Here is a 25,386-nt window from a genome sequence, read left to right on the forward strand (position 1 = left end):
TTGTCTCAGTCCCTCCTTGCACAGTCGTTTCAAAGAAGCAAAGGGGAAGTCAAGTGCCAAGGTGAAGGACAGTGGAGGAGGGACTATGTGGCCATTGTGAACAGTAGCCAGCATACTCATTGCCAAGGAGTCAGAGAAGAAAAGAAGCATCATCAATATAAAGAGGCTAAATATCACAGGTTTTAGCAAGATCCTCTGTTTCTGCAACCTCAAATAGCCAAAGTTCAGGTAGCAACCTTGGTCTGCTTTCTTATGCTGCAGCTTGTCTAAGTTGCTAGGACAGGAAGTTAAAAAGATTTCAAATTTAATTTTAAAGAAAAAATACATGTCAAATGTAAAATATTGAATATAACTTTTTTCCAGCCTTGGTCTGCTTTCATATGCTGCAGTTTGTCTTAAGTTTCTAGGACAGGAAGTTAAAAAAATTTCAAATTTAATTTTAAAGAATAAATACATGTCAAATGTAAAATATTGAATATAACTTTTCCTTTTGTGTCCTGTGGCCACAGGTGCTTGGTTTATAGGTTTTTATTCTTTCCTCTCCCTGAACACTCCTGGCTGCCTCATGACACATCTGTGTTTGTCAGCTGGTCAAAGCAGTTTAAAGAAAGTATCTTGGTTGGAAGGGATGAGGGGAAAGAGAAAAAAAAAGATAATTGAGAGGGGATAGTGACCTCAGTGCCCTGTTGTTGGAGTCTGACCCAGCTTTCCCAGATATAAAGCAAGATCTATAAAAGATGAGATAGGAAAGAGCAATCTTCTGTTTCTGATTCTTACTTTCCTGGTATTTGCTGGGAGAGAGTCTGCTTGCTTTTATCAGATGCTTTGAGATTTGGCAGTAGCAAAATAAGCCTATTAAAATAATTTCTTTTTGCTGGCTTTTTTCCCTGCCTTGAAAAAGTATAATGGCCATCACCTTTTTTCCCCTTGTATGAAAGCTTGTGCTGAGGTTGGGAATAGCAAATAGGAGTATCCAAGAGATGCCTGGATACTGCTTTTCTATTTTATAATACACTCCTGATTTACTGAAAATATCCACACCCTTGCCAAAGAATACCTTCTGAGAAAGATAAGTCAGTGAAAGATAAACCTCCCACAGTGACCTTATGTACTGCACATGGTCCTTAGCAGTGAAAAACAGCATAAAAAGGGCATGTTGGCTGTGCAGTAGCCTGTTCAGGTGTCTACCCTTCTGCACCTCCCAGGTCTGGTAAAACCTGTGGCTGCTGACAGGCAACTTCCAGCTCATGGGGTTAGATCCTTAATTCAGGAGAAAAATAATTATTCCAACTTACTTCTCTGATTGAACCAGAGTATTTGTGAGAGGTGGTTGCTAGCCTCAGGGGAGGTTGGGAGAACATTTGACAGAATTTTTACCAAATAATTTGCAGTACTATGTACTCTTGTGGTACACATTTTAGCTTTCAAGCTCTTCTTTTGTTGGTGATGTCTTTGTTTTCAGGTCTGAGAGATTTAAATTCAAGTCGTATTTGAAAATATGTAGGATCCCACTGGATAAGCTTAATTTTTATAAAGTTTGGCAACTTTATGCATGGTCATTACAATGCAGTGACTTGCAGGAGTCCATCTGATCCAGCTGGGTTTTTTATCCTTGGGAAAGATCTGAAGATAGTTCCTACTGGTATTTTTCCTGTACTTAATAATTCAACTCAAACCTACCCCTTCTGAGGTAGGCTTACTGTGGACATTAATTTTCATCTGTCAAGTACTTTCTTAACAGTGTGTCTTGACCTGATGCCACTTTTCTACATTACTGAAGCTTGCAGTTATCTTGAAGGTTTTGTTCTGTTTAATCTATAATTAGAAGGCAGCATCCAGTTACATTATTTGAATTTTGAACTTCCATCACATACCAAAAGGTTTCTTCTACCACCAAGGGGTCAGTTTTTTAGGAAAAGAGATCTAAGATATGAAATAGGGAGCCACCAAAGATGTCCCCAGTACTGCAGAGGAGAATGTGTTTCCATTGAACCCATCAATGGACAGTGATATCAGCAGGCCCCTCATTTGCAGAGAAGACATTGCTTATTTGCAGAAGTAATTAGCTCACTGGGGAGCAGAGGGGATGCAGGCCAGAGAGGACAGATCATACTTGCAGCTTTTTATACTCCATGTTTGAAAACTGGGGTCTTACAACCTCTGCTGTGGAAGCCACCAGGTCAGCACTAAGTAATAGAAAGGCTGATGTTTGTACTTAACATCTTTTCCCTTCAAAGCATTTAAGACATGATTAACTGAAAGGAAGTAATAGTTGCTATGTCCCTTGTCTGATATGGCTGTCTTCCTCCAAAAATACCAATAAATCCAGTTGTGAATCCCAAGAGAATATTTTACTTGCTGAAGGACATTCTTCTGGCTCCCTGCTGACCACTTTCAAACAAAAATAAATCTTAACATTTGTTCTCTTTTCTACACAAACTGGAGAACAGTTGTACAAATTCAGTTTTTCACTGAGATTAAAAACAAAGATGTGTGCTGCACAAAAGGGGAAAGGATGTTATTTGGATTTGGGTTCTGCAGAACATGAGCTTTTGGAGTGGTCTCTTTGTGCAGACCTCTACATACAGTGAATTGAACCCCTGACTAACTTCTAGAAAATGAAGCAGCTGCATCTTTGCAGCTAAACTTAATCTAATGAGGAAATGTTAAGAACTTACTTTAGTCAAATATCTTTGAAATTTCTGGTACAGATTTTATGTGACTGATACTGATGTGGCCACTTGAATAATTTTTGTATGTGCATACGGAAAGCAGAATTGATGTTTGCATTTGTACGTGCAATGGCTGAGAAAGTGTGAAGAAGCCTTCAGAGTTCGGTGTAACTACTTCTGAAAAAATCAGCCTGGTGATTTCTGAAACACAGGGATCTGGCACCCCTTTTGCTTGTTGAGTACTTTGTGTATAAAGATGTTCAGACCTAGTAAGTAATTCAAAGTGACAGCCCTTGTGCGTGCTCAGCACACATGTGGATACAATGTGAGAGCAGCAGGTGGTGTTTGATCGCTGATACTTTTTAAATATAAGAATATTTCAGCCTTGTTGCTCTGACTATTCAATTAAAAGAGAACGATTGTCTCACAGCCTGCTTGTCACAGTCAGCTGCAACCAGCAATAATTAGTTGTGCAGCTATGCTTTTTGGGTTTTTTTCCTTCAGTGCCGTTACTCTGTGTTTGATTTAAAATTATAAAATAGCAGTACTGACTAGGTACCTATACTCACAGGATTGATGGGTTTCTGGATGTCAACTACACAGGGCATGTTGTTTATCTTCTGTGCCACATTCAAAGAGCCCCTGAGCAGAGACAGTTTCATTCTGTGACTGTTAATTTAAAGCCTGCCATCCTGGGGATTGTGTTTCTCCTTCACGCTTTGAAATTACTGCGGTTTCTCAGGCCTGAATTCTTCAGTCTTTCTTTTTTAAGTTTGGAAAGTTATAAGAGATTGCTTCTACTCCCACTTTGTCTCTTGCTCCCTGGTTTGCCTGTCAGCGCTCTGTGATGTCTGAGTGTTATTGTTTCCATTCTAGCAGGGAGGTTCTCAGTAGCTTCTTTGAGAGTGCCTCTCATAGAAATCCTTGAGATACTTTGCATTCAGGCCTTGTCTGTCTCTCTTAAATGTGGGGGAGAGGCTCTTTGGGAAGGACTCAAAGACTACTTTCATCAATTGCTAAGGCCTGTTAGGGTTAATGTTCAGCCAGCACCATCAACAGAGATTAATTGTATAAATTGTGAAGTCTTCCCAGTTCTTTTTCATCAGCAGTATTCTAGATAGCTCTCTCACCATATGTCTATTCAATTTCTCTATTGTTTTTTGTTTCTTTTTAACTGCATGTTACCCAAAGCCTTGTCTTGGTGTTTCAGACATAATGCAATCATAGCCAAAAAGCAAGAGATCACTCAATAGGTGAGATGTTGGAGTTTGCATAGAAAACTCATAAACTCCTTTGGTGATTGAACTCTTATTAACCCATTCTTTAGGGGTTCCCAAGGTGATAACTTTTGTAAGGGAATTACTCTCAAGAGAGACATCAATTTTGAGTCTCTTCTTTAGCTTCTTTTTCCTTCATCCTCCTGGCAGCAGGGTATCATGACTTGATGCTCAGGGAAGGTGAGTGCTGTGCTTGGCAGGCTGCTGCTGGCGCATTTGACAGAGCTTCTTGTCCCACTGACAGCAGCTTCTGGCTTTCTGACATTAGCCAGTCTTTGGGAAAGGGGCTGACAACACAGAACGGCTCCAAACTTTTAGGGCAGAAGGTACCTTGACAAGAGTCAGTAGATATTTCTTTCAAAACCAGATGTCCCGTAAGTGAGGCTGGGGCCAGAGTTCACTAACAACATAACATTAAAAGGTTTCTCTAGTCATCTATTTAATATCCCAAATCAGCTTCAATAATTTTTGTTCTACAACTATTTTCAAATCATTGAAACAGCATATTTAACTTGGAGCTTTTTCTATGATATTTGTTCAGAGGATGACCAGCAGTTTAAGTTTGCATTTGCCTAATAATAAGTATTTGCTTCATAACTTAAATGCTGCCTATCCTCTTTGTTTGCACTGGCATCTTTTCAAATCACTGCATTTTAAAACATGAAAGTGCTTTTATTGTATTAATTAGTCCTGTTGCATGATGAAAGCTTCAACAAATGCAGTTGATGGATTGTGTGATCTTATGTGTCCAGCACTGTTTTTCATAGCTTTAAATAATCACAAATTGAGGTAGAAATGTCATAGAGTATGAGAATTAGAAAGCTTGGTTTCTCTGGTTCCTTGTGGAATTTGTTGCATGACTAGGAGTGTGTTGTTTATTCTAAAGAGACACCACAAAGCTCTTATGATTAAGACCACGTGATGTATATTCAGTTCTCAACTGTTTGTAACTTAGCCAGACCTTAAGATATGAGGTTAAAATTTTTCATTCTGTGTATGGAATAAGATAAAAAAAGGAAATGCTCTTTTGGTCAGCAGAAAAAAACAGCATTTGTAGCAAATGCAAATAGCAAAAAATAGCATTTGTATTCTGAAAGGGCACATCAGGCATGAGAACTTTTGTCTCAGAAAATTTTCCAGCTTTTCTGTTGGGGACTATAGAGTTTGAGGAAAGGATAGGAGGCTGGATGCCAGAAACAGGAGCAACTCCCTGGGGTATCAGGGCACAGGGCAGGATTGGGAGACACCAGGACAGCCCCATGCATCAGTAGCATCCCTGGGGATGGGGCTAGGCTGAGGTTTGGTTTGCTTTCTGAAGATGTTGCTTTCTGAAGGTGACCCCAGGCTGTGTTATGAAGAGGAGACTGTGGATAGGCTGCATCTTTCTTTTTTTTACAGTTCTGTCGGTACTGAAGGCGAGATAACAATTTTCTGTAATAGCATGCTAAACATCACCTGCCTCTTCAGCCAGGCATTAAGATGCAGATCTTCTTCACTTTGATCTCTTTTGCTTGTGACAGTGAGCCAAAACTCAGCATAGTCAGCTCAGAATTACCATGATTACCGAGGTCTGGTGCCCACACTCTTAAGATCTCAAAATATGTCTTAGATCATCCCTACTTGAAAAATCTTTCTCATCTCAAATACTTGGGTCAAAAGTGTGAGTAACTCCATCACTTGGGTTTAACAGTTGAATATCATGGGGTTTGGTGGAAGTAGAGGACTGGGGGAAGCATCCAGAACGTGAGGACATAAGTTGGCTGACAGACAGCCACAGGTATCAGGTGGGGGAAAATGTAGAGGATATCTTGACTAGATTTTATTCACGGTCTTGTTGGTCTCTTTTCCTCTTGCCTTCATGAGTCCCTTTTGAAGGCTGCATATTTTTTTTGACGACAGGATAACTGGAGCCAGGAATGGTTAACTTGAGAGCTTTATCTCAACATGGGAGTACCAGTAGGAGATACTTCAGTACAGTGTTTTTGACTCTGAATCTTTTGTTCAGTTATCTTCTATAAGAAAGTAAGAATGCCCCCAGTTTTTTTTGTTCAAGCTTTTAGAGTGCTTTGGACAACTCAACCTTTCTTTCATACCTTTAAAAGAAGATATGATCAATGGGCCAAAAATAGAATTCATAGTTGCTTGTCTGGATTGACTGTTTAGCGGCTCAGGTGTGCTTAAATTAACTTCTATTGTGACCCAGCTGGGGACCCAAATAAATAATGGAATCACAAAAATGGTGATTAGTTTAGTTGTCAAGTGATACTAGCTTCAAAATCTTTCTACCTGTGAACTTTTAAGGTAGAGAAACATTTTCAGTCATTCACAACTAAGAAACAATATTTTTGAGACTATCACTTGGCACAAATGGCTACAAGTGATGATCTATAATATTTAAGATTTTTGTGTTTATTTTTTATCCAGATGAGGAGGGTCCTAAGATGAACTTGACACTTTTTCAGTTACAGTGTAGTTTGAGGAAATATAATGCTAGATATAATTGGAACACGTGGTTAAGTATTTTTTAATGATTATATGATTAAATTTACTGAATTATCTCAACCCACACTGTTCTGATACTATTAATTTGCCTTAAATGAGTTGAAGCACTGCAATGCACAGCAGCTATGCTTGCTATGTAGCTTTCTAGTCATTAATAGTTCATTATACTTTTTAATGTCAATTACCTGTTAGTATGATTATGGTAAACACTTTCATGTACTAAAAACTCATAATGCTCTGTGCTGCTGCTGAATAAACTACCATGGTGTTACCCACAGGTATATGAACAATAAAATAAATCAAAATAAAATAAACTTCAGAAATATATGATGTAATACAGAAATACATGATTCAGTAGGAATTCTATTAAATTTATAATAATTTTAGGCACAGTGAGGATATCCTCTAGGTGATTCTTATATCTGCCAGAGAAGGCATTTGAGTTGATACAATTTCATTTTTTAAAGTAGATTATGAAACAACCAGAAGATTAAATCCTTAAGAAAATATGAGACAGAATAACCTTAGGAAGTTTCTCCATGGACAGTGGCAATGACCTCACACTGAAGTGTTTCATAGTGGAGAGAATGCTTTTAATAGAAATTTCAGCAATTTTTTCCTTTTCTTATCAAGGAGAAGTTGCCAAGTGTTTTGGTTTCAGTGATTTTGTGTGAGCTTACAACTTGTGCCACCTGATGCTGTGGTACACAGTAGCTATCAATGCCCTTAAGGGCAATATTAGTATGAAGGTTATTGCGAAGATAATTAATGCTTGTCAAATGCTTTGTGTGTGTTTTGCATAACAAAAAGTTTAATTACAAAGTTCTTTCAAACTCTTGTTGTTTAAAGCTGGAAGGCATGACAAAATGTAATACAAACCCAGCACAGTACATATTCAAATAGTCTGACAGATACTTATTCTTTGCGAGAGCTTTGAAATTGAGTCTCCGTGATACTCCTTATAAAATTCAGAAAAGGAGTTGTCACTACCACAGATATAAATTAATTATACTCTTGTCTACTTTTATTTTCATCAGCATTCTGAAAACTCAGGAAGTTGACAGGAGAAAGATGTCACTTGAGATGCATGAGTTGTAATAAGCTGCTACAGGACAACAGGAACTACAGACTGTAGAACAGGAAAAATTCTTAGCATCACCTACAGTCCCTATGTGAATGCCTAGTGATTAAATGCGAGGAATGTATAATAATTCTGCTTATATAGCCTTGTAGTTAAAGGGATAAATAAACTAAAAATAATTTCCCTCTTTATGCATCAGAACGCAAAGGTTGCCATGCTCATAATGTTTTTAAATGTTCTTTAAGGAAGGCCTTTTACTCAGAATGAAAACCAGAAAGAAGGAATAAGCTCTGTTATAAGTAGTAGTTTCTGTGCATTTGCAAAAAGAAAAAAAAGTAACCTGGTTTGCTAAAATCAGAATTCTTCTGCTATTGCTTTAAAAGGTACTGAATGTACTCAATAGGTCTGACAGGTTAATTCTTCCTCTGGTTTTACAAAGGTTGCATATTTGATTAGGAGTGATGCATCATATTTCTCTGCTTGACTGGAGCTCCCGATATTAACAGAATGTGCTTCTGCAAAATATTGAGATGAGAAACTGAAGGCCTTCCACTTACACCATCTTTCAGATGATTAGATCTGAATGACACTGTTGTAATATTTTTGACTTAACATCGGTTACATTTATACTTGCTTGGACAGTTTTGCTCAAATCCTTAACTTAACCTTTGTAGTAACACAGAGGACAATATATTGTGTTTTTTATATATGACACAAGTACGATGTGTAGGAAATTAACTTGATGGTTAAGATAATGATTGATTTTATTTTTCAAGAAATGAAAGATGCAAAGAATGATGCTTTTTGGAGTTTTGTTACTTCTGAAATGATAAAAATAATTCACGGTAGTTGTAATTCAGAACTCACTGAATGTTATGGAAATCTCCCAAGTAGTACATTTAGAATACTTCAGAGTCTAAATTCTAATACTTTAGAATACTTCGAAGTCCAGATTCAAAAGTAGTGTTTATAATAAGAATGAAAGGAAATTATGTTTCAGCAACATTTAACTGCTGAACATGTCACTTTGGGTAAGGATTTGATGAAGCAGTAATTATTAACTGTACTGACTATAAATGGATACTTTTTGGACAGTGAGTAAATATTTAACAGCTTGTGACTTACATTAATCTAAAATTACTTGTTAATAAAAGTTTCAAGAAATTTATATAAATGTTTTAAAAATTAAATATTTAAAATTCAATTGTTTGGGGGTTTTTATGTCTATTACTGTGGATTACACAAAAGGTTTGTGTCATATCACATGTGAATTGGACATAGTATCTTACATCGATTATATTCCACTTGAAGCAAAGGTGCTTTGGAATTCATCAACAATTTCTGTGGTTTTTTACTAAAATTGATTTTTATTGATGCTATTGATCAAAAATTGGAGACAGTAACAAGACATACACTTTGGTTATCTTCTCCCAAGCAATGCCACCCCTGAGGGCTGATCCATTGCATAACGCTACAACAAATGGCTTCAAAAGGGTGTTTCCAGCAGAGCACTGAATAATGTAAAAGTTTACGTTCCTATTTAATTGTACATGACCCTTTTGAAATGCCAACTGTTCCTTTAAAAAAAAAAGTTCATTCAAAATGTATTAACAGGAGGAAATTTTATTAACTCATAATATGAAAATTCCCATTTGTAAGAGAAGGAAGGAGTTAATTTTTGAAATTGGTCTGTTACAATGAGATTGAGTCAGCTGGTTTATTAGATTTAGGAAATCTTTTTTAGTCATCTTTCGTATTGGAGGAGATGCAACAAGAATCTTCAGTGCTTAGATGTTTCCATTAAAGATTACAAAGAGTTTTTGTAAATCAACTTGCTGAACTTTTTCTTTTCATGACTTGCAGGTTGTGTTATATCCAACGTCCAATAGCCCAAAGTCTCCTGATCTGCACAAAATGATAGTTCCCAAAAACAGTCAGGACAGTGACCTGAAAATTAAACTGGCAGTGAGAATGGATAAACCACCTCACATGAAGCACTGTGGGTAAGTGTCCATTTCCTGGCTGTCTCTATTTTATTATTTTGTCTTGCTGTGCCTGTGTTTTAACAAAGTATCTAAAATCATAATGTTTGTAAAACATTGTAAATGTCTAAAACATTTCCTGTACTGTGGTATTGTGTTATATCTTCATTTTATACAAAAAGTTTGGACTAGTCAGGAATAACGTTCATTTCAGATGTTCAGTGATGTGTAAATCCAGATGATGAGCTACATCTAAAATGCAGAACTAAGAGTGCAGTCTCATTTATGTACTGGTTTTGAATGTTACAATTTATGGCATTTTGTTAAAAAATATTTAGGAGAAAAATATTTTCCCATTAAAATATCATTAATTATATACCTGAATAAAGTGGTATCTGCCACACAGTCTTCCTTTCTCTGTCTGCTGTATGGTCTTTCTCTTGAAAAAAATTTGTCTATGAATGCTAATTTTAAGGATGTTTTTCTGTCTAACACCGAAACTGTGCAGAATAGATTATTCATAAAGACAGCTCCTTTAATCAACTGCTGCCACTGTTCCTCAGCCCTCCTGCAAAAACAGGTATTGTTGCTGACAGTACGCAAGTTTGTGTCTTTTGTTATAAAGCAATCAAAAAGAATCAATGCTATATAGGTTTCTTTTTAGTCTCCTCCTGTTTATATTTTGCCCATTGTACACAGGCAGTAATTGCCAAAATTTCCTATGCATTATGCTTTCTTTAAAAAAGCAACCAAACTGACTTAAGTTTTGTCAAAATGTTAATCAGTTGGACTCAAATTTCCCAGGTGTCAATCATATCCCTCATTTTGGTTTTGCAAAACTTAGATAGAAATTATTAGGACTGCAACAATGGGACTTGATGCATGGAGACCTGTGGCTGGTGACCAGGAGCTGTGAGGAAAGGGAGGGAAACCAATCATGGAGTCAACGGGGGACTGGAGCTACTGTGCTTGGAGACTGGAACTGAGAGAACTTTCAAGCAGGGCAGCAAATACATAGGGGAAATGGGATAATGTAGCAGGAGAAAGCAGGAAGACTCAAGTGACACGAATAAGTTGGAGTAGAAAGCAGAGATAAGTGTTTGTGTTAAAGCATGATGCGGTCCTGTGAGTCCCACCTACTGCCCAATTCATTGGCACTCACCAAACACCTGTGAAATGGTTTGGTGGTGGTGGCACATCTTTGCCTAGATCCAGCCCACTATCATGGATTCAGTTTCCTGCTGCTGGAGGTATCCAGCTGCTGCAGTGGTGCAGGGAGGCATGGTGCTTCCTGCCTGCCCTCTTCAGCAGCTTTGTCAAAAGGCAGCCATGGAGGCTGACTTGAAGCACATCAGCAAAGAATGATATCCAAGAGCTTCACCTGCACATGACCTGGTTCAATTGCAAACTTCCACCCTAAACACATCAGGGGTGTGTTGTGCTGCCATGTTGTGCAGCCATGCACCTATCCCAAGCAATGACTAGGAGAAGTTCCAATTTTTAATCAGGTCACTGATAATGTTAGGGTCATGCTGTCTGCAACCCCAGTTAAGAGTATAACATGCAACTGGATCCAGCAACAAGGAGAAAACTCCAATGTTTCCTCTCATCATGCTCCTGTGTTTCCCAGAGGCTTTCTTGGTAAGGAGCTGTTCTTCTGGGATCTTCAGAGGGTCTTCCTAACCTCCCCAGTTCAGTTTTCCATACTGGTTTATATCAGTAGTCTTGTTTGACCATTAAAGAACCCAATCAAATATTGTTGTCAATAATTTAGTTCAACCATTATCCCTTTTGTCTGCTGCTGATGGTTGCTTCCTCAGATTGATTTTGAATACTCATCTCCTGGCACTGTGTTTACATCTACATTTTACTTCAGGGTCATTGCTGTGACTATTCTTCAGGCAGATACTGTAGCTCTTCCCACCAAAAATGCTCTAGGTCAGTCATCATTTCCTTTTCTTTGTAGCTATTAGCTATAATGATTATTGTGTAGACACTTGTTAAGGAAAGTTAGGGTACCAGCGGAGGTGTGGACTTCTGCACCATTAACATATGTGAAATAAAAGAAAAACTTTATCATTCCTTCAATAACCATTGAAGAGATTGATGAGGTACTGTAGGAAACACTGGAGTTGCAGTGAGAGGAAGGAAAAGGTTATTTATTAGGAGGGAAAAGAACACCTGCAAGCAGAATTGTTAGTGTGTACAGTCAGGAACTATTAATGTTATGAAGAGCCATCATCCAGGCACTCTCTGCAGCTTTCTCTTGACTTCCTGGGTAAGTATAAGTATTAAGTGGTCATTTGATGTTTTTTCAAGAGGAATTCCCATCTGCTTCAACACACATATTAAAGCTGCTCTGGTTCTGAACTGATGCTGTGTTATCAGGGAAATCTGCATTAGTGAAGAGAGTGGAAACATGATGGATGAGAGGCAGTATCATCAGAAAGGCAAAGAAATATTTCACAGTTAAAATAGTTGAGGATTGCTTGAAAGAAACTGACTTTTATCCCTATTTTATGCTGCACAGAAAGACTTCCTTGTAAGACTTCCTATAGTAACTGATGGTATGTTATTTGTTTCCTATATCCAGTTTGATAAATTGGAATCTGATTTCATAGAGGTGCATGCTACTAACAGCTATTAGCTGAAGTCAGTGGAAATGGGGCTTTAAATAATCATTGTGCTGTTCAGGTACAAATATCCTAAAAATTAATGTTTGAAAACTTAAACTTTTAGTATTTCAATTGTCTTGTTATTGAGGGAAAATAGTACCACCTCCCAGGATCATACACATATGAAGGTGAATCTTAGGAAGCATCTGGTAGAAAATGTTCCCTCACTCTGGAGGAACTGTGGAAGTGGAGGCACTGTCACTTTGCTCAGCCAAAGGTTTGTGCTCTGCTGAGCAGGGTTATAACAGTGCTAGGCTCTGCAATTCCCTGGAAAACCTGCACAATATGGAAATTCGAGTCTCTCTGTAAAGCAGGGTTTGCATAAGATATAATGAAGGAGGCTGTAGGATAACATCAAGTGCTGAAGAGCTCAAAGGCAGCTGCTGCTATCCTGAACAGTGGAAATGACAGGGAGATTTTTGTCTATTTTATTCTATTATTAGAAGGTTGTCATAGATTTAAGTACAGGGTCATAGAGTATGTAAAAGGAACAGATATAAAAGGATGACAGAATGTGATCATCCTTTCTCCTGGAATTTCATCATGTCAGCAAGTTGAATTTTACAACCCTTATAGTAGACTTCTAGTGTAGTTAGTGTGTTCAACCCAGCTAATTTATAATTCTTTATTGTATTTTTGGAGGAATCTCAGGCCTTATCCTTAACCAATGTTTGAGCTAGACCACTTACATTTTCTGTATGTCAGAGTTAACAAACTAACATACAAGATTCATTGTCTCTCAAAGGAAAAGAAGGAAATCTGTTGGCATTACAAAATGTTTTTCAGATGAGAATCTGAAAATTTATTCAGAGTTGAATTCAAATTTTATCCTACAGCCAATTGCAGAAGGATAAGTTTTAGTAGGTTAATATTCTATCTAAGATAATTACAGTAAGAGACAGTTTTGTAGATATGGGAACTGTGCCCAAATATTTTAGGTTCTGCAGGGTTGGCAAAACACACAGGCCAAGTCTAATGGTGGTTTTCAATTTTACCTCTTGAGAAAATTTTCCTCTTTTTAAGACTGACTTTACTTACTAACACAGGGGATATGCTGGAAGACTTCAAAATTTGTCTTGCATTTATGTTTCAAGAATATTCAATTCTACAAATTATACTGTCTTGTACTAAAGTCACAAATAGAATTCTGGACTGCAGCACCTTCATGTTCTCACTTTGATTCCCACAGTCATAACCAAAAATTATATTTAAAATTAGATTATAAAGGAATTTGTTTTTAATTATTATAACCTTTCTGAGAGCAAGAAATAAAAATCTTTATAACTCAATGCTACTGAGAATCTCAATTGCAGTTCATTTGTACTTTTCCAAAAAAGAGGTTTATTTTTATGTTGACACATTAATACAGTCAATCTAGTGTTACTCCACTAATTTGACTTCAAAAAAAAACTATGGAAATAATTCATGGTTTTTCTATGTATTCTGTTACATGCTTTAAAAAATGGAACACTATTATACATCTTACAGTAAACATAATCTTATTACTTATTTTACATTTTTATTTTTGCATGAAAGGCTCTCAAAGTGGGAATTAACTTGATTGATAGATAATTATCCTTTTGTATCTGAATCCTGTCGATGCTTTGCCTTGTAATGTATTCACAACTAGTCTGAGTAGTGACAAGGTAAATATCGCTCATTAATAGGGATTTGTAAAACATTCCAATTATTGACAATTCATGATAATCCAGATTCCTTTCTCATAATTTGTATTGTATTTACTTTCTCACAGAATGTGGTAACTTTTCCCTTATCTATAATTATGACCACATACCAGATAATTTTAAAATCTCCTTTACTTAGTAAAGCAAACATCCATATAAAAGATTTTTTTTAACATTTCTGATATTTTTTTCTGTTGCAATCTTGAATCTAAAACAAATCATCAGAAGAAAGAAGTAAAATTTGAGCTTAAAACTTCCTCTATAAAATGCTAAAAGCCTGTTTATTTCTGTTGAGTTACAATAGCAGCATTAAGGAGGTACTGTTTGCTTCAGGAAGGCTCAGTTGGATCTCCTTAATTCATAATTTTGTTAGGGTTTAAAACCCCAGCAGGACAGGTTAATTGACTCAAGATATGTGGGTTACTCTAAATATCTTCTCTAATGCATGGGGGTTTTTTGATGTGCTTTTGCACATCTGCGTGCATTTAAATCATGCATTATTTTAAAAAGTAGATTGAGTTGTATCTTAGCATAGCCTAGTGGTTACTAAAAGGTATTATTCTGTTGCTTCCAATCTAGAAATGAAAAAGGAATACTGAGGTTTTTTTTAAAGCTTGCTTTAAAAGGATTAGCAATGCTCAGTGGTCTTAACAAAAACACACACACACAAAAAGGAAAATAAATAAAGTAAAATTAAATTTTACTAATTACAGCCTAAACAGGACAATATTACTAAGTGGTAGTGTTTGGGTTTGACTTCCAAAGTAAAACATTTCAGCCCCACTCTTGCCCTGAACTTCTTCCAAGATTTGAAGGGCAAAATTAATTCTTTTATGTTCTGTTCTGCTTTCTTCTATGACATGTTGCATATGGAACTGATATACCTTTAATTTCTTAAACTTTTGCATTTGGAATTAATGTTCTATGAGCATTTAGCATTTTCTCTCTGTCTCTCATCTGTAAAGAAAGCATTTTGGTGACTTCTTGAAAATTGTGATCTCCCTAATAATAAAGAATTTGTGTGAAATGATTTTTCTGTCACAACTTGTTGATGTTTTGGGTTTTGTTTTGTGGTTTTTTGTTTATAATTGTATTTTGAGAATACAAAGATCCCCATTAATTCATTCTATGAGCATTTAGCATTTTCTGTCTCTCATCTGTAAAGAAAGCATTTTGGTGACTTCTTGAAAATTGTCATCTCCCTAATAATAAAGAATTTGTGTGAAATGATTTTTCTGTCACAACTTGTTGATGTTTTGGGTTTTGTTTTGTGGTTTTTTGTTTATAATTGTATTTTGAGAATACAAAGATCCCCATTAATTTGCTTATGTTTTGGGGCTTTTTTTCTCTCTTTTGCACTTGAAATTGGCTGAGATGTTCTTAGGAGATCATTTATAAACAGTAAATATAGGTACTGGTTCCTGAATGTGACTGAAGAATCACATTTCTCCTTCTGCTGCTGTAGTTTGAGAACTAAAAGAAATCTGTGAGATGAATGCTCTGGTTAGCAGTCTTCTCAGATGTAGAATTAGAGGATAAGTAATTTTTTCCTCTCGTTTTTATGACACTTGTCACACATCCTTAGAGAGGAAGATGAGTATAATGTGGTTTGCAGCTGAGTGAATGAAACACAGGAATACACAGAGATCACCCAAGGTCACGTGCAGTTTGGTGACAGAGCTGAGGATGGCACTGGGGTCTGTGGCTTCTCAGTGGTGGGGCTGTTGTGTGTGCCTGTCACCTGGATAGACCTCAGTCATTGCTGCTACTGAGCTCTTAACTCAGCTAAGAGGAGCCCCCTGGCACTGAAATCAGCCAGAGTGAGGGTGGTGCCAGCTCTTATGGGCTGTTTGTCCATGGTCACCTGGCAAAGAAGGGCAGGATGAGAGAGAGAATTAACTTCACAACTTAAAGATGTGCAATCTGGGTTTGTGCAATCTGATGAGATCTGCTCCCACTTTCATTACTTCAGAAAAATATGCAAGGTGAATACATAGGAATTACTCTATTGCAACTCTGGGTTACTTGTACAGATAAAGTAAGATGTCAGGAATACAATCACACTTCTCTTAGCAAGCGCTGCAAGATCCCTGTCACAGATAAGCCTTCATAATTTCAAATGTGTCATTCCTTAGTCTGAGCCAAAATATACAAATATGTCACAATAACTTAAAAAATTGCTTTACCAACAGTAAAAGGATGAAATAGAAAGAATTTTTTGCTAATTTGAAACTTCAAGTTTAATTTTTTCTTAAATGAATAGGTGTAGAATTGCTTCAAAGTGAAGGAAAGTGTTAGAAACCTAATAATACTTAGGGTGTTTCCAACATCTTAGAAAATCCTTAACTAATGCTTCGTATTATATGGTAATATGAAGCATAGACTTCTTCAATTAGTGATATGTTCTATGAGATAAAACTTTGTATATTACTTTTCAACAGTTACTGAAAACATGTTTCTCCTTAATGTTTTTCTCTTTTAAAAGCAAGAGCAGATTATCTGAGATTCATTTCGCTTTTTCATTTCTTACCAATATAGCCTAATTTCCTGAACCAAATGTTAAAATACTCAAATACTTACCTAATTACAGCATTTCTTCATCTACACATGTAAACTCTTCTGGATCCCTTTATAGTATTTGATTCATTTTTCCAAGTTTGTGTGCTGCATATCTGGTTGTAATCATAAAGTCAGCATAGTAGCACCATCTAGCTTTCTGTTTGCTGCTGTAGCATTTTTCCTTAGAAAAGGGTAGCAGAGCAAGGACTTCAGCTACTGCCTCAAAGAGCAAAGTTCTCCCTTGTCCTTTGGTAGAATGCTTATTTTTTGGTTTGTGAATTCAAGACCAGGAAGCATAGAAGTCAGATGGAAGCTGTTGAATTTGTTTGAGTTTTGCAAGCTTTACATAACATCAGATAGTTTGCATTCTTTTCTGATCATTTAATCATATGGCATCACTATAGCAGCCAAAAAATTTAGGTGTTTAGGCTATGTAAGCATTCTCTGAGTTTTCTCAAAGCATATACTAGGTAGAGTGGGGTACCTTGACACGTTGGTTTATCAGCGCTAAGACACTGACAATTGAAAAACAGAAAAGGTGCACTGGAGGTACTAAGGTAAACTTTTCTCTATATATAGAGAAAAGTTGCACTCAGAACAGTAGCTAGTATCTTTGTCATTTCTACTACAATTATTCCTAATTAGTCTCAAATAAATTTAGAAGGTAAATCTTTCTAAAAATGCTTGAGAGATTGCCCACTGCCAGCATTTTTTTGAGATGACCAGCAATCCATATACAAATGGGAGATTTTTCTACTGGCTTTGCACCCTTTGAAATGCCTCTGTGAAAAGATAATCCTCAGCCATTCTTCCTCATGTGTAGGAAAGGGATGATTACCACAAAGTAAAGATGTGTTCTTGATTCACTAACCAAATAACAAAAATATTTCTGATTCCTGTTTGTCACGGTTGTTGCCTTGTGAAATCTTGCTACTTGTTGCAGCACTGTGGGATGCAGCAGTTTGCTGCAAGATGATCCCTTCACAGGAATTGTGTGTATTCATCTCAGCTGGGTCTAAGTAAAACTTAGTCTCTCCCTCTCACCATGACTGTATGTTGTTTGCAGTTTTTCTTGAATGTCCTGGTATTGGCTAATGGGATGCAACAATGTTTGCTCAGTCTAGCTGGCCTCTAGTGCCCAAGTTGTCCAAAGAACCTCATTCCCATCTACTCACACTGAGGAGCTCCTTTCCAAAGAGTACCTTATAAGCTAATTGGTATGTCTGGAATACAGAAAATGAACAAAAGTGTATATTTCCAAAGGGAATTGTCTCATAATGAAACATATTTATGAAGCAAAAGGGAGATGGAGGTTTCTTTTATTTTGATTGAAGAGGTCATGGGACTTGCTAGCAGAGATGTGGAGCCATAATAGTTGGCCAAAACGCAACATAAAACCCAGGCATTGACACAGTGATGCCAGTACCTGCACTACAGAACTGTTGGGGTCAGTGACATGTTCACAACACTTTTGAATTAGAGTTGGCTCATGTTCACACTCAATGCATGGACAATGTGACCACGTATTTACTTGCCATATACTTTTGAGACACCGGGCAATAGATTTCATTTTAATTTCTGACAAGAAGGCATAAAGAAGTATTAGAGTTCCAGCTGAGTTTATTTGACTTTAAAGACAACAGAAGAGTGAACTCAAAAGTTTCATTTCCCAATCCATGTTCAGTCTAGACCTATCATGACAGTCTCAGGTTTGATCAAGGCAAGAACTGTAATTGTAAGTGGCTCTGTAGTGCTGAAGCAAACTGTAGTAATGCAAGGTTTTTACCGCTCATGGAAGATATGTTGTGTGGCTGATGAAATAGGCTTTGTTTGAATTTCAAGCAAAGTGGACTGTTGAAGAAAAAATGTGGGGTTGGTAAAAAACCGCAATCAGCACCTGAAGTATGCAGCACAGCAAATACCACTGCATATTCAGGAATGCCTGCTCCTTACTTTACATCAAGGTGTGCCAAAGTGTCATCTAACATCCAGCACCACAAATCTACTTCTAGAGCATATTTTCTTTACTTGGTGAAAAATCCTGGAGAAGGATATGTCACAAACTGCTATGAAAATATCCTGGCTGCAAACTTCAGAATACTTCATTGAATAATACTTCATAATACTTCATCTGCTGGAAAAGACTGGCGTGGTTGATCTGTAAGTTAACTACAGCATGAAGTTAACATGATTCTTTTGAAACTGTAAGAGCTTTTCAAGAAAACTTATGAAGAGGGGATAATCTTTCTTTTCAAGAGTAAATCACAGGCAGTTGCTGACTCTGAAGATCCAAGACTCTGAGACCCTGAAGACAAGCACGTGAGTATCCCTTTCTGCAAGATCAAACTCATAAATCCCAGCACAGAGTAAACCCGAGTATTTCAAGGACCTCCAACATTTGGAATGAGAATACTGAGAAAGTAGCAGAAAATGTAAAAAAATAACTAGTGGATTTCTATTTCTGCAGAAATATTGGTCAAATTTTGGTCCGTAATTAATAAACAATTAAATTGGGTTCAAAAGCAATGGTGTGTATTGTTTATTTTGTCAGAGGTTCAAAAATGTCCTTCATGTAGGTGTAACTTTATCTTGCTAAATTCTGGCAAACCTGTCCTCATTTTAACATTCATAAAGGAACATGCACTTGTATATATTAAGGTAAACATTTCCTATGTACGTTATAAGCTGCACTTTTAGTGATGTATGAAGGTGTTCCTATTATTATATCATGGTGTCTCATGGGAGTATTTTCTCTTCTGCTACTTTGTGCTTAATGCTGGTATCTCATTGTGCTAAATGAATGTTAGCATCTTGTCATGGAGAGAAGTGCTAATGTGATAACTGTCTTCATTTAAATTATTTTACTATCACACACTTTTACAAAATCAATTTACTATAATCAGTTACTTTTTAAAAATTAAATTGAACTTCATGAAAAATGACACATTAAAATTGCATTAATGATTGATAATGATAATGGGTTAATTCAAAATTACTGTGGAAGAAAGAAGCAAAAGTGTTTATCCTGCTGCTAGATCCTTAGAGAACAGATTATAGCTATGAGCCTGATTTTCAGCCCTTCGCACAGTAATTGCTTCTGAGGAGGCACAGGGAATCTTTGAAGATCTTAATGATATGCCACTGCCACTTTAATTGCTGAAAGAAGCCAAGAGAATCCTAATTGCCAAGGGAAGCATTACTAATTAAGGTGTCATTCTTCATTTATTCCATAGAAATTAATCTGAAATATTTGTAAAAGCTGAGATACAAATTTAGATCCAAAGTCACTTAGCTTAATCACAACAGACTTCATGTGAAAAATATCTGTGGGTTGATCGTAAAACTTAAAATATTTATTTTCTTAGGAAAAATTTTGGTTTGCTTTTCCTCATGACTTTCTTAAAAATGAAGTAAAATAATTGAGAATAGATTAAATAATCTGGTTTTATTAATATGTAATTTATGTTTAAATTGTGATTCTACCCTCACATTAAAAAATTGTTACAACTGGTTACATAGGGTGTTTCTTTTTTTATATTTCAACTTAAAGATCCATACTTCTGAAATGTTACAATGGGTTTTCTTCAGCTCTGATGGGCAGAGTGATACAAGTTCAGTTGTATAAGTATATTCTTTAAATCATAACTGTAGCAACATTTGTTCAAAATCTTCTTACTTTCACTAGGATGGAGTATACCTAATTGATTAGGTATAGAAAAACCCCATGATCAGTACTGCATGTGTGTCAAATCCTTCTTTGGCTAGCTTTGCTCAAGTCCTTATTCAACGTCACAAAATAAGCAGTTGGGCTGAGTGGTCATGCTGGTACTTGTCCATTTCCTGCATACTGGGTTTTGTACCTTGTTCTCTTCTCAACCTTCTCTAATGCAGTTATTCACATTCTCAGTGTCCTAAAGTCTTCTTATTTTGACATGGATTGTCTGTTGTGATTGACCTTAATGGTGCTTTGCATTCATATATAAATGCCAATTATTTTTTCTCTTGTTATGTAACATCTCAAAACCTTCTATGACCAAACATCTCACTGACCCATAGAACAGCTAGGTAGACTTTTCTAGCTTATACTGTCAATTTTTAGTTTGCAATTCTTAACTTTAAAGCTCTTCCCATCTCAACTTTTTGGTCATTGTGTGCATGTGTTAGGAAAAAATTAGTGAGAAAACCTTTGGCAGCAATTCTCAGCTTGTCACAAAAGAGAAGAGATAATTTCCAGGCCATAAAGATGATGATGAGCTGTGCTGCAGCATCAGTTAGGACTTGTCATCATAGTTTATGGGATTGACTCCAAATTCCTGTGTTTTCCATATGGGCAAATTCGAATGCAGTATCACTGCTGAGAGAGCCTGGTCATCTGGGTACCTTCTAGCAGCCGCCACTTGTTGCAACAGTGGGGTGAGATTCAGCCCTGCACCAAGAAGGCTAATTGCATGTGATAAACCATGGAGAAAGAAGAATTAAAGAATTAATTGTTCATAGAGTGGAATATTGGGCTTGTCTGAGGCACCTGTGAAGGATTTTTAGCCACTGATGGCTACCAAAATTATATTACCCAATACAAAGGGCAGGGAAATCTGGAAGACCTCATCTCTGTTTGGCATTTGTCTTCTTGACTACAAAGGGAGCCAAGTGTGAAGTGTGCTGAAACACCTGTACAGAAACTCAGTTGTTGCTGGGGATCTCATAATCACCTCATGTGCATTTCTGGTCATGTAGTTTAATCTCTGTCTGTCTTGTTCTAGGCTCACAGCACCTTCAAAACACATCTGTACAGAAACTCAGTTGTTGCTGGGGATCTCATAATCACCTCATGTGCATTTCTGGTCATGTAGTTTAATCTCTGTCTGTCTTGTTCTAGGCTCACAGCACCTTAGTGGCTGGAATATGTGAGGTACACTAGTTGAGCACCACAGCTGATTTTGTTTAATGAAAGAGGAATATAGTTCACCTGCCATGGATCAATTCTGCGGTGTGAACTGCTGCAACTTTGGGGCAATAAGGGGATTTTCTTCATAAGCACACTCCTTACTGAGACTAATTATCCAATGTAGATAAATCCTTTTTTCTTTAGGTATTTGATTTAAGTACCTGAAAGGGCTTGGGCCAAACTGAGCAACGTCTTCAATTGATGCCCATGACAAGGGCTCCAATAAGGCTTCAGTCCTGGAAATACATGAAATACATATTGTGTGAAATCTTGCATTTGTGCTTGTAAACATTCACTTTACTGGATTTTTTTTTTTAATAAAATAATTCAATCTAAAAAGTTTTGCCTGGTATTAGAAATGCTCAAATCAGAACTTTGGAAAGTCATTAATGTGCAAAAATCGGGTTTTTTTCTATTTTCATTAAAAATAGCAAAGATGTTCATAAGTTATAAGATGAAATGATCCACTAATATTTTACTGAAAATAGACCTTAAGTTCATTGCTTTACTGGATTTTTTTTTAAAATAAAATAATTCAATCTAAAAAGTTTTTCCTGGTATTAGAAATGCTCAAATCAGAACTTTGGAAAGTCATTAATGTGCAAAAATCGGGTTTTTTTCTATTTTCATTAAAAATAGCAAAGATGTTGGTAAGTTATAAGATTAAATGATCCACTAATATTTTACTGAAAATAGACCTTAAGTTCATTAAATTGTAGGGGAGGAATTGAGAAAAAACTTTGATTTGTAACTGGAATTTTTTTTCTAAAACTCTAAGTAATAACTTTAAAATTTCATTTACATGTGTTTTTTTCTACCAAGTAAGTAGACTAGATGAGCTGACCAGTCAGTGCTACCTGGATTGAAGGTAGTGTTAAAAATATAATTGTCATTCTGTAGCAAAAAGTGCATGCCTTATTAGGTCCTCACAGTGAAAACCATGATCTGAGTAATTTCATGGACAGGAGGTGAAATATAGGCAGGACTATTTTTTTTTGAGTATGCATTATTAGTCTTACTTACATTAGTCCTTAAAAGGAAAGCATAGAGGAGGCTGCTTATTTTTAATACAATAAATTATGAAGAAATTTATTATATCAGAAGTGCTCTCCAATTTGCAGTAATAAGTTCAGATATCAAGAACTTCACAGTAACTCTACAGCGTGTTTGAGGAGTCTCTGTTCTGACTGGAAAGTTCAGGCTGGCTTCTGCTGAAATTTCTTCATGCTATTGTTACACAGTTCCCATAGCTTTGGAAAAGAATCATTCAGAGCAAAATCTGACTTTTAGTTTTGGTTGAATTTGTTGCTCTGTAAATGCACCCAAAATATACTGACAGTATTATTAGAATGAAATCACATGTAAGTATTCCTGCTTCATAACTTATTCCAGAATTACGTATGGTGGACTCTATGTGTTATTTTGTATTATATGTTTTATTTATTTCAGATTTAAATTTTTAACTTTTTGCTATCTAAGTTTATTTTGAAATTTATCTAGCAACTTCCCTTACATGTATGAGTCCATAATAATGGAGACATAACTTATTATGATATTCAGAACATTATGCTGTACATAGTCATCTAAGCAACATTCTTATTTTCCCAGACTGCAGGACCAATCAGAATTTAAATAGTTGTTTCAGATTTTGTTTATATTTCTTTATTCTACTACAAATAAGCATATCACAAAACATATCACATAAACATATCACAGGTGAAAGATGCAGTTTGTTTATTAGTCTTCTCATCAGGTGGTCTGAGCTGTTTCTTGATACCATACATCTGTGACATCAAATTTAAGACAGAGTTGTTTTCACCTGACGTACATTGGCACTGCATTTGGTCTGGCCTGGCCTGGCATTATTTCTATACTCGAAGTGCCAGTCCTATTAACTGCAAGGATGGGGGCATGCCACCTACCTCTTATGTCCTTCTGTCTTGTGCTGCCCATCTGTTACTTCTAGGAAGGTAAAATTCACCTAATTTTTGTCTTTTGAAATATAAGGCTTTACAAAATCAGAGGTACTTATGGCAGCAAAATTATTTTCACAAACTAAAAGTGTGTGACCAATCTAATCCACCCTCTGTCAGAATGCTGCCTCAGCAGCGTACAGAGTACTCATACAGAGTATACACTATTAGCTCACTCAATATTTTTAAATAAAAAATGTAAAAAACTTATCTTGCACTACAAGTGGTCTTTTTTGTGTGCTTACCATGACAAATCTGTTTCAGTTTAATCCCATCTGAAATTAACTTTGTGCCTGTTCAGCAATGTTGCTCAGCGCACCATCTAATCTGGCCTTGGACTGTCCCAGGGATGGGGACATCCACAACTTCTCTGGGCAATCTTTTCCAGTGTCTCACCACCCTCACAGGAAAGAATTTCTTCTTAATATCTGATCTAAAACTACCCTCCTTTAGCCTAAAGGCATTCCCTCTTGTCCTATCATGACATGCCCTTGCAAAAATCCCTCTCCTCTTTTCTTGTACATTCCCTTTATGTTCTGGAAAGCTGCTCTAAGATCTCCTCAAAGCCTTCTCTTCTTCAGACTGAGCAACCCCAGATCTCTCAGCCTTTCTTCATAGGAGAGGTGCTCCATTCCTCTGAGCATCTTTGTGACCTTCCTCTGGACTCACTCCAGCAGATGCTTGTCCTTATGTGGGCGTGCCAGGGGCTGGACTCAGTGCTCTGGGTGGGGTCTCAAGATATATGCATATAATACAGGCCCTTGCAAAAAGTCCCTCTCGTCTTTCCTTGTACGTTCCCTTTATGTTCTGGAAAGCTTCTCTAAGGTATCCTCAAAACCTTCTCTTCTCCAGACTGAGCAACCCCAAATCTCTCAGCCTTTCTTCATAGGAGAGGTGCTCCATTCCTCTGAGCATCTTTGTGACCTTCCTCTGGACTCACTCCAGAAGATCCTTGTCCTTATGTTGGCGGGCCAGGGGCTGGACTCAGTGCTCTGGGTGGGGTCTCAAGATATATGCATATAATCCCTGCACGTGTATGTTAAATCCTGTGCAATGGACAGCAAAGACCTCTAAGACTGCCTTTCAAAGATCCTTGTCCTTATGTTGGCGGGCCAGGGGCTGGACTCAGTGCTCTGGGTGGGGTCTCAAGATATATGCATATAATCCCTGCACGTGTATGTTAAATATATATAGATTATATATTTATATATAATATATTATATATAAATATATAATCTATATATATTTAACATACACGTGCAGGGATTATATATATATAATATATGTATAATCCCTGCACGTGTTTGTTAAATCCTGTGCAATTGACAGCAAAGACCTCTAAGACTGCCTTTCATGCTGCTGTTTGTATGGACTAATCTGGGGACAAATTGGCAGGGGAGGTGCTCTGGTAGGGGTAGGTTTGAGTTCCACTGCTAATTCTCCATTGGGGTCAGACCAGCTTCCCTTTTCTTCTACATGGAGAGCTTCTCTGATAGTGTTAGAATATTGCCAGCCCAAAACTGTTGTCTTTTTTCTTCATAAAAAGTGAAAATCAGTATGGTTGTGATGAGAGAAATGTACCTTCTCCCAAATACATAACTAGTTGCCATTGCTCAGTAAATCAGTGGCTTAGAAGTTAGCGTGTTTATCATGGCTTATTACATTTGTGATTTTCACTGCTGATTTAAATTTTGAGATCATTTCCGGTTCTGAAGTAGAATGCACTATTAGAAAGTCTTAAGTAGAATGTACTATGTCATAGACCAAGGAAGGAGAGTAAGAAAGTTTGGTTCAGTTTTTAGTAGTGTTGCTGTAGAGAAGTGGATAGAAGCAATTCTCTTTCCTAAAGCTGAATGTTTGTAGATCTCTAACATTTTTATCTGGTTTAAAGTCTTAGTTTTGAAGGGCAGGATAAGATCTGAAGCAAAGGTCTAAAGATTAAGAGTACAGAATAATTCTTTTTGGATTAAGGGAAATAGGCTGGGCATGGGATGTCATTTTACAGATCTTTTAGTCAAGCCATTTAGAAACACAT

The 25,386-nt window shown here is 36.7% G+C and overlaps 1 protein-coding gene across 24 annotated transcripts in view; it reads left to right on the forward strand.

Annotated features, from left to right (window-relative positions):
* CADPS2 (calcium dependent secretion activator 2) overlaps positions 1-25,386 on the forward strand; it is a 285,040-nt gene that overhangs the window by 138,309 nt on the left and 121,345 nt on the right. For all 24 annotated transcript variants that reach the window (XM_039726825.1, XM_039726810.1, XM_039726802.1 and 21 more), the window contains exon 8: positions 9,396-9,535. In XM_039726825.1, the coding sequence (XP_039582759.1) occupies positions 9,396-9,535 (140 nt within the window). The remainder of the gene's footprint in view (positions 1-9,395; positions 9,536-25,386) is intronic.

Source organism: Passer montanus, unplaced genomic scaffold (assembly GCF_014805655.1).
Source record: "Passer montanus isolate IOZ18808 unplaced genomic scaffold, ASM1480565v1 scaffold6, whole genome shotgun sequence".
In the NCBI taxonomy this organism is placed as follows: Eukaryota; Metazoa; Chordata; class Aves; order Passeriformes; family Passeridae; genus Passer; species Passer montanus.